Source organism: Ixodes scapularis, unplaced genomic scaffold (assembly GCF_016920785.2).
Source record: "Ixodes scapularis isolate PalLabHiFi unplaced genomic scaffold, ASM1692078v2 ptg000885l_1___fragment_2___debris__unscaffolded, whole genome shotgun sequence".
NCBI lineage: Eukaryota > Metazoa > Arthropoda > Arachnida > Ixodida > Ixodidae > Ixodes > Ixodes scapularis.
The window spans coordinates 83,528-94,274 of NW_024610063.1; the positions used below are offsets into that span (position 1 = coordinate 83,528).

General features: G+C 46.6%; 1 protein-coding gene across 1 annotated transcript in view; it reads right to left on the minus strand.

Annotated features, from left to right (window-relative positions):
* Positions 1-8,565, minus strand: part of LOC8037882 (fatty acyl-CoA reductase 1) — a 54,541-nt gene extending 45,976 nt beyond the window's left edge. Inside the window, exon 1 of the mRNA XM_040219890.3 lies at positions 7,797-8,565. Within this exon, the coding sequence (XP_040075824.2) occupies positions 7,797-7,892 (96 nt within the window). The 5' untranslated portion in view covers positions 7,893-8,565. The remainder of the gene's footprint in view (positions 1-7,796) is intronic.
* Between the last annotated feature and the right edge of the window lie 2,182 nt (positions 8,566-10,747).

The window sequence follows — 10,747 nt, forward strand, 5'->3', positions numbered from 1 at the left end:
CAGAAGCAGGCGAAAATTTGGGTGAAATCTTGAACGCTAAAAAGCGTTTGGAACGAACGACATTGGCCTAAAAGCATTATTTCTCCTTCCGCTAAAAAAGACGTATACCCGCGAAAAAACGACAGCACTCTTGGCCTCGAGGACAATCCTTCACACGCCGATGCGAAGTTGAATTTTATTCATTTTGTAGTTTTTGGACCGTATAAATAAACTGCGCATCGCGGAGTGCTTGAAATCCGTGAGAATGTGACGCTAGTGGGGCTGATAAAACGCGAAAGTTGGAGAACATGACGTTACCAGAAATAAAAAAAAAAAAGATATAAAATAAAAACGATTTTTTTTTTTTTTATGAGCCAACGTCCGCATGGCTCATATTTGTCACGCAAAAATGTTAGATTGTTGGCGCCTCTAGCATTTATCACTGTGGAAAAAAAAATGTCTGTAGGAAAGACGATAATTTTTTAATTCTTCCCGATATGTCTTTTTTTTTTTTTCTTTTGCTGAAATAAATGTTATTGTCGCTTACAATATCAAATTTCGGTTTGATGAATATTAGGCTTAGGTAGAGGTTGGCTCATGGCGACATTTTTTATAGCGTATATTTTGATGCAGATAACGTCACGTGCTCAAACGTTCGCATTTTATCAGCCACGCAATGCGGAGGGCAAGTCGTCTGCTTCTTGCCCAGATTGCGGTGATTTCGGAACGACACCGAGCTCTGGCTTTGATTGAAAGAATAGTGGGTAGACCTCAAGGCTAGATTACTCGAGGTCTACCCATTATTATTTTTTTAGAGCACAGCTCTTAGGCGCTCGCTTCCGGCTTGAGCGGCGTCGGCGTATAACCGCGGGGTGCATTATGCGAAATCTCCCATGATGCAACGCGCGGGGAGGAGGAGGAGGGGGTGGAGGACGGGGGGGAGGGGGGAAAGGGGAGGAGGAGGGATGAGGAGGTGGAGAGGAGGGAGGGGGAAGCTTGAAGGATGAGGGGAGGAGGTGAAGGAGGGGGAGGTGAGGAGGAGAAAGAGGAGGGGAGGAAGAGTAGCAGGGAGGGTGAGGAGGAGGGGTATTCCCTTCTCCTCAAGAGCTGCGCTCTAATTCGGTGTTAAAGGGTGTTGTAAACGGCTTTCATTTTTTTTTCCAATCAACCAATAAGAGGTTGGCGTTCTAACGTTATCGCAACCCCTTTTTAGATGCATCGCCTTCTGCCTGATGCTTCGGGGATAAGGTCATGATCAAGAGAATCGGAATTAAGGACATTATTGAGATGCAGAAAAAAGTACCGCAGCGTTTAACGTTGGTTAAAAAAACAGTAGTGTAGTTCGAGCTGGCTGTGAAGACCTTGAGAAGCAGTCTGTTCAAACCCTCATAGTAGCAACGGACGTTTCGCTGATGGACTTTACACTTTTTAATCTCCTTGCTAAACGTCGGCACCAACTCTGAGACTTCCACAAGGATCCTTTTCAACATAAACCAAGGAAAGTATTTTTTTTTATCAATAGGCTCGTATTTACAGGTTTGACAAAAAATAAGTCTGTGATATATACTCGGAATTCTGCAACCAAGCATATTTTTATTTATTTTTAATGAAAAGGTCAGATATGTTAGCGAGAATCCAACACGAAGTTCGTGCTGCATTCGGATGCAGATATTTCTTGGCGAGCCCAGAAATATAAACGTAAAGGCAGATTGATATAACGCGTCATTTTTTGTTGGTTATAACCTCGAACCAATAACTTTTTTATGTTTGTTTCATATTTCGTTTCTTTTTTTCTCTTTTTTCTTTTTATTGCTGAGGTTATAATCTTTGGAGGTTTTCCTTCCATAAGATAGATATTACGTTTCCGGGTGCATAGCAGAAATGTGTGCTGTTTCTCAGAAAAGATGGGTGGTTTACAGTCGTCGTCGAGCATAGCCGAAACATACGACGTATTCTTGTTACATCACCCCAGAAGTTTTTTTTTTGTCTGTGTTTTATAATTGGACGTAGCATGAGGGAGATGACGGAATTCGTTTAATAAGACACGTTTAGACAGCGAAAACGTCATAGCCAATAACTTGCCAATAAGTGGAAATCTTACAGCGCGTCTAGATATATATATATATATATATATATATATATTGTAAAAGACACGCTGTAAGATTTCCCATTTGAAACGCAAGTTATTAGCTGCGACAAGCTTAAAAAGCTCAGGGCGTGGCTAGTCCAGCGCATCTCATTATCACACCGCCGCCAATTGGGTAGCGAAATCAGACGCTGAGAACGCCAAAAGGACCAATCAGAAAGCAAGAAGCGTAAACAGAATTCTCCAATGGAATGGTCCAGCGGAACCACCGTCTGATGCGATCGACTGGGCGCGAAGAATCACCCAGGTTCACCTAGGAATCATTTCCGTTGCCACTGCGTGTTCAGGCAACATGGCGGCCGCTGCCAGCGTTCCTGGACCATGTTGATGGACAGCCAAAGACTGCCGCCAAAAGAGTATCGCGGTCCACATCGGTTACGGATTTGCCATTTCCCATTAACATAATCCTCTCGTTCGTACCTCTATGGCCATTATAAAGCCCATCTCCGTTTCCCCTTTAGCCGGAGAATTATGTGAAGGAAAGCTTCATCGCGAACACTCAGATCGCGTTCCACAGCTCAGTAAAACAAATATGGCGGCCCACAGACGGCGATAATTGAAACAGTCCGTGGGAAAGTAAAACGGAGGCGAAAAAGCCCAGCTATCCATACGGCAGCGAGGGTTTCACTCGAATAGGAAAACATTCCATACGGTATGTTTTCTTGCCACGCGGCTTACGGCCCCGCTCGAAGCCGTACGCGAGACACGGAAGAAACAAAAGGGTCCGTCGTTGTCGCTCGGGTATTCTTTCTTTGTGACAATGGGGCAACCCCCGCACGAGCCGCGGCCGCTCGTTTGAAGTCAAGCCAACAAATTATGCGTGCCGCCATCAAAAGACCGTAGACGCGGACTCGTACGCTCGGCCCGATCGTGATTTCGCAATGGAGACAGAAAAAAAAAGAAGAAAAAAAGAAAGGAAGTGTTGTATGACGCGTCAGGCTATGGAAAGAAAGAATGGCCATCGGCGATATCGATGGAAAGGCTGTCGCGCAGCGACCTCGTCCGATGCGAGCGCCCGGCTAATGCGCTGGACGCGACACACTCGTACAAAGAGCAGGGTGTTCGCCGTAACCAGAGAAGTGTTTTCGAGTCATGCTCGCTTTATACATATATGTAGTGTGTAAGCTTCCAACATGTGCGTAAGCAGTTTTCTTTCGTCTTTTTTTTTGCATGAGCGATGTTACGGAGTTATTAAAGTCTCCCAAGTTGAAGCACTGCTACGAAACTTTCAGGAAAAAAAAAAAAAAAACACGTCTCAGATCACGGGGTCGGAAGCTTCTCGAGGTGACATGACGACACCAGAAATGAAGCCAGAAGTGTGGAGGGACATGCCCAGAACAATGACCCAAACCACAACGGTTTCAGACACCGCTGGGGGCGAGTCCCTCCACACTCCTGGCTTCAACCCTGGTGGCATCACGTCGCCTCCAGAGGCTCTCTGTTTCCATGCTGTCTGTAGACTGTCTTTTGCATGATGGGTATTAGCCATGGGGCCGAGGGTTAGTGTGGAGCTCTCGTGTTGCCTACAGTTTTAAATGAAGCTTATTCTTGACCCGCCATTGTTATTGTTAATCGTTTGCTTTAGTAGGAGATTACGCTTAATCCGCCGTTTTTACTAAAATTTATGCTTCTCGCACCGTTTAGATTGTAAGTTACATGCGTAGATTAGGAATGACATTGACCGAGCAAGCCTCATGGTTTATTCATTGTCGGGTGTCTCACGCTCTCTGCAGGCATTCCGCATAATAAAAAAGAGCGTATTTACGTATATTTTTTTTTTATGTACCGCATCCTCGCATCGCCTAGAAGCCTGGAGCTACGCCAAAAGTTGTAACCCTAGCAAAGGTAACCCTAGCAAAGGTAAGCAAAGGCAATATGGACTGTAAGATTTCCAGTCCATATTGCTACGCGAACGAAAAGTTGGAAACGATATAGTTTTCATCGTAGTTACCTTCGGAGATCTGCATCACGAGCAGTAACGTCTGTCGTCAGTAAGATATGACATCCAGCTTTAATTTCTAATTTTCTTCTAAATTTTGCTTGACTCATTTTTTTTCGTTTTAGAAATATGTGGTAGGCTATATTGGATGAAATGAGGAGTTTAAACTTCCTGCAAATTGTTTCTAAATTAAGAGGTCGGGAAAACTTCATAAACGTTTATGTATGAAGACACACGTAGTGTCAAGTTCCGCCGTAGCTGACACCCCGTCCAAGTCGGCTCCTTGCGTGGAGTGTGCCTACTTCATTTTTGAGACGCCTTTGACAGACGTTCTTCCAAAGGATAAATAAATAAAATATAAAAAAAAGACAGGCTCGTAAAGAAAGTCTAGAACGAAACAACAACTTGACATCAAGGCGAAGCCACCGTACGTCGCTGAAAAAAACAAACAAAAAAGAACAACGCTTTGAAGTAGCGCCAATCACTCGCCAGCAAGCGTCCATAAACCCGTCTCCCGCGGAGCCTACGCACGTTGCTGATCACACAGCTCGGAAATAAATTTGTCAAAGAAGAAAACGTAAAAAAAAACAAAAAAAAAAAAACCGCAAAATGAACGGAAGTCCCCTTGGTGAGAGTCATGGCGTCGCCGTTGTGGACACAATGGAAGCTTCCCACGCACCACAACACTCCAGGACTGGATTTGGCCGCCGAGACCTTGCGCTCGGCCATCTTATGGGAATCTGGTCGAAGTTATACATTAGCCGAAGTCCTTTCCGAAAGCCCTAAAGCAACGCTGCTCATGCTTATATTAAAAAAAAAAAAAGCATTATGTATTACGCAGGCGTTTGCGGACACGCCTCAAACATATTTGAACGATGTTTGCTATGTGCGTGGCTCGAACTGTACGACGCATGTGTCAGGACGGTCTTGCAAGGAAGAAACACTGCGGATTGCTTTTTCCATGAGGCGTCGAGCAGTGCATGGCCTAACGGCGCTACCGTCAAGGTGATTCCAAATACTCGAATCATGTATATAACCTCACGAAGAAAAAAAAAGTGAAAAGAATGCTTTTAATTTTGATACTAGCTGTTCGATCCGGGACCGTTGGGACGTGTCTCCTGTTGCGTCGCACGAAAGGACTCGACGTGCGAGCCTGTTTCTGTCTGAAGACCTCATGCGCACGTCTCTGAATTCCCGAGCAGAAGCAGCCGGAGGTCGACCGCTTCGACGGCGCGCCTCAGAGCAGCGACACTTGTTCGAATCATTGTTGCCGGCTCTCCGAAGCCTCGCTCTCAAATCGCAGGGAACGCTTTTCCGCCCTCCAGAAATGTTTGAAAGCAGTTGGCGACAAAGCGGACCAGTATACCGCCCGAGTTTTGCTGACACTGCGGCATCTAAATCATAACGATTACCAGTTGCGACCGCTCTGCACTGAACACCAAAATAAGGGGGGTTGAGCGCAGTGAAAATTGGGGAATCGGGTGCCGATCACACGGCATGGGATTGGCTGCGACGGCTCTGCAGACGTTGGTTAAACGGAGTATAGAACTTTCCCAATAACTAATGTGCCAAACAACTAAAAAAATTGTTCGGGAACCTTTTTTGACGCTCCGGTGTCCTCCCAGGGCCAAGAAACAAACGCGTTCCTCAACAAGCGCTACCGCCTGCTCAAAAACCATATCCGCGTGAGGTAAAATCCTTTGCGCATGAGCATCGCAGACAGCAGCGTTACCGTAGTGGCGCGTCATTAGAGGGTTGAGTTGGTGTTGAGCAGAAATCTTCGAAGTAGTCGCCAGACTTCAAATTAAAACAGCCTTCTGATTGGTTGGTAGACCTGCGAAACATAGACCTTTTGCTGCGTCTTCACGCCGAAGATTGCAAACAGAAGAGGATGCGGTAGAAAGACTTCGCACTGGTGGATGACATTCTACTAACTTGCTCCGGTGGGCAGTTTTACTCGAGCGATGGATAGGTATGAGATGTAGACAGGGCGAACGATTGGGCTCCTTCCACGGGTCCTGGTTAAAGGAGCCATGAAATGAGTTTTGGTCTGGGACCCCAGGGACGAAATTTGAAGGCCGAAAATAATCTCGGGAGAAGGGGAAAAAACAAACACAAATCTCCAAATCCCAGGGTCTATCAGCAGGCATTCCGTGTGATGACTATGCTCAAAGGTTTACTGTTTCCCTTTTCCGGGGATTATTTTTGTCATTCCTATCCAGCTCAATTGCACCTTTGGATTATTTGCATTATCATTTGAATGCGGCTCATGGATTGACCCCGAGCATCGCGTGAACACTCGATTTGGGCTCGTGATAATTGATAGTTCAAACGAGCATTCGGGTGGCTCGTGTCCAATCCTGGCAATGATGACAATAGCCGGACTCTAACAATGTCTGCAAATCAGCGCGTGCCCTGTGCTTTGCCATCCTCAGCGAGTGGCTAGGATTAACATTGGCGGCATGTATTCGGCTCCAGATCATGTGAGCGCTCGTTCTGGCTGCGAGTTGAAGGTGTAAACGCTGGTCGTATTTTTGTTTTGGTTTCTGCGACGTTTATTGCGTGGGGAGAAAAACGAATGCGTGTTTCATTGGTCATAAGCGTCAGGGATTCGTCTTAAGTGGTATTTGCGCAAAGTACGAAAAATTGGTTTAAGCTCGTCAGACGTACGCGAGAAAGTACGCATTGAAAAAAAAATATATATAAAAAAACGTATATAAAGGGAGTTGGGCATAATGAATAATTCAGCGCTATAGCTAATCCTTTTTGGCGACTCTGCGGAAGTGTTCTGCCGTCAAGCCATTCTTGGCTGAGCTGTTTTTCTTGTGTTTTTTTATTACTGCGCGCGCATGAGCAATAGACTTTTTTATTATCTCAGTGGTCTTTTTGAAACAGTAAGCCTCTGAGTAGTCATTAGATGTAATGCGTATTGTTGGACACTTCAGCACATATTTCTTCAATGACCCCCACAGGACTTGTAGGATGAGGTCCAGAACTGCACCAGCAACAACGGGTGATCTCGTTGGCTGTAGGCCTTGCTTAATAGCGCGTAGGGTTGTCGTATTTGCCGAGAAGCACACGCCAAAGATTGCTGGCATGTATCGAAGGGGGGAAAAGAAGCAACAACGCTCTCGCTGCTCTGTTTTGACTAATTTTAGGACGTGAGTAACGTAAACGCGATGTGGGTTTTAAACGGATGCCTCAAGTTATACTCTAGTTTTCTTTTATTTAACCTCGGTTCTACGGTCCACTGGTTGATTCTTTTCAACTAAAAGGGAGTGCTTTTAAAAACACGTTACAAAAAAAAAAAATATATTTCAAGACGAGTAAGGGATTTAAACCTGATCGTTTTGGGGCGCCTGATGGAGCAGATGTTTGTCGGTTACAGTTATGAGTATGACCATGAACTGTTATGGGTCCACAGTTGAGTTTTGCAGGATAGGTATTTTTAGAAATGTCTTCTTTAAGTGAAATATAACAAAACACAATATTTTCAACCAAGGAAAATTTCCAGCCTCTTTCACTTTGCCGTCATGATTGTGGCAAAGAAAAAATATTTCGCGTAAGAACGGATTTACGTCAGTATAAAAATTAGAAAAGGATTATGAGGTCGGATTTCAATTACTTGGTTCATGCAGAAACGATGCTGTTAAATACGAAAAACGGGCGTACGAACGTACGTAAAGAAATCAAGAGCACAGTTGACATGGCTCCCTTGTGACGGGAACTCACCTTTCCGAGAAATCCAGTGATCCCCGTGAGAAAGACGCTTTTGCCGGCGAAGAATTCGGCTATGTCCGTGGTCTCTTCTAACTTGTGCCCCGACATGTTGGTGGACTCTTTTCTTTTTCTCGTTTTTTTTTTTCGTTCCCGGTTTCGTTCGATGATGCGCGCGGTCGCCCTGGATCCTCCCGGAGTGATCGACGGCACTGACAAACAAGCACACCAGACGAACGACCAGCACTCGCAATGTCCCAAACGTCAGTGAAGAAGATGGGCGCCGGTACTTGGTTTCGTCCTTTATAAAGGAAGGGGGGAAGACCCTGTACCACGTGATCCGGAAGGAGCCAATCGTCGCGTGCCGAGTGATCGGCGTCACACTTTCGCTCTCGCACCCCGCCGTCGAAGACTCTACCGACACTCTCTACCTGCCGCCCCGACCGATCCCGAGGATCCGAGAGAGCGGTGACGTTTCGGCGCGTATTTTGGCCTCGAGACACCTCCTCTTCTCTCTCTCTCTCTCGGGCATTTCTTGTTTTCGTTTCTTTCTTTTCCCCTTTCGCTTTTCAGGTAGTGAACGAAGCCGAAGGTAGGGCGGGTAGGACGGGAATCGGAAGGCGCGCGTGCCAGCGCGTGCGTGCATTGCTCGCTCGCCCGCCCGCGAAGGAGCTGCGTGTGATGTAAGCGCCCCATCAACTCGACCGTCGGGCGGAATCCATTGAAGCGTGACGAAAAAGAAAGAAAAAAAGATTGTTGACGAAATCGCCGCGCAGATGGTGATTGATGTGCGATGGCATTTATAGTACTCACGTGACGTCACTTCCTCTACTCCCGCCTGCTGGCCGCCATTGCCAGGTACTGAGAAGCAGACGCTGCCCGTGCGCCGCCCGACTTCTACTTCGCTACAGAATTTGTATCGCCCGTACAGCGTGATGGCGAAAGCCATTCGCCATGAGTTCTGCCCTTCCTACTTCGAACGTCTTGTCGGCCCCACACGGGCTCGGTGCGAGTCTAAAGTGAAGATGTGTGACGGCGTCGATCCGTACACGCTACGCGTCGGCGCGGGCGCCACTCCAGACGCGGACGTGCTGCCAGCCACGACGCAGGTGCGCATAATTAACAAGCTGGTTTCGTCGACGAACTGCGTGTCGCTGCAACAGATGGAGGACTGCAAGGCCCTGGATGGCCATAACTATTTCACGAGTGCATGGGCAAAGAGCCTGACAGCGTCTCCCATCGAGGCGTATCGTCGAACTGAGCGAGGCGAGTTGACAGGCGATAAAACGAGCGTCTTTATGGCAGCCGAAGAGCCGAAGGTTTGCCCGCACACGAAGATATGTGCCCGTACTCGTCGCATTAGAATTCGCAGCATCTTAGCTGGTTAAACTCGGCGCCGCCGTCGTAACACCACCGACACAAGTGTGCTGCAAACACTACACAATTACAGAAACGCTGCGAGAAAGGTAAAAGCACATCCCTGCAGCGTGACACTACCATGCAGACACCAAACACTGCCTCAGCCGCTACGGCAATCCGCACAGGGTGCGAACAAAAGCATCCAGCAATCCACGTACAGTTGGCCAACCTATTTCTTACCGGCAATGAAGTGACGACGTTGTGAAGGTAATAAAGTGACGTAATGAAGTGACGACGTAAGAACCTGAACACAAACGTTGTTCAGGTTCTTATTTTCGACGTATGCGAGCAAGCCAGAGGCTTCGGCGTTTCTCCGACACACGTTCACACAGTCGCATTATCAGCTTTGGCAAACGGTGCAGTCCTACATTTAGCTCCGTGTTACTCCGCTGTGCAGAGGACTTGCTTCTGCTTCGGCAGCCGAGCATGGCGCACATCGGCATGACTGCCCCATTGCGACCGCGACCGTACACCGGAAGAAAGGAACGTGCACCGTGTGCGCCGCAACCGCCGTAGCGACGCAGCCGACGCAGCAGCGGCCTACGTTGCCTGCGCCGATCCCGAAACCGAAACTATGTCAGCACCTGGTAATGGCGCTGACATATCCCACAAGCCCCGGCTATGACGTCCGGGAGAGCTGTGTATAGTGCTAGTGCCACTCGGGGAACCCTTTTTTTTTTAATACGTATATTTGCTCGAAAATAATACAATTTTAGAACACAAAACTTATAAAGTTTTGTGTTCTTTCAAAACGATCATCAATATTAATGAAGTTTCTTTAGTTTTGTGTTCAGACACAGAAACAAAGGATTAAAGCTTTTTTTTATTGCACAGATTTAGGCACACTAATTTCTTTATAAGAATACAGTGCAATAGCTCATTTTGCTTCACATGAAGTGTAGGCTGCTGATAACTACCCAAAAGCTCTGAACACACACACACACGCACACACACACACACACACACACACACACACACACACACACACACACACACACACACACACACACACACACACACACACACACACACATATATATATATATGTATATATTATGACGGAAAGTACGTATATTTATAGTTTGTTACATTAACATTAAACTAAATCGAACAGGAAGACCGATGCGGTACTGCGTAAATTTGCTTTGCGTTAAGCTGGATAGTTTTACTCGGCAATCGACTTGTGGCCGAGAAACTGGGTTTCGAACTCGCCACAGCGTAGCTAGCCATACTCAACTCTTGCCGCAAATAGCGGCTTTGAACGCGTGGATGTTGCTCCAAAAGCGATTTCTCTGCCCATGAAGCATCGTTTCCAGCTGGGGGAATACCCCCTTTAGAGAGGTTAATCCATGACGATTATTACAACCGCACACAAACAACGCAAAAAAAAAAAAATAAAAAATAAAAAAAAAAAACTAGATAGAAAAACGCGTTCTTTGTGCCATTCTATGACGTCCTTTGCGGGGAAGCGAACACATGAGTACCAGGAACCGCGACTGGGCGGGCTATTTTACTGTCTGTCGCAAAAAATTATGGCATGAACATTT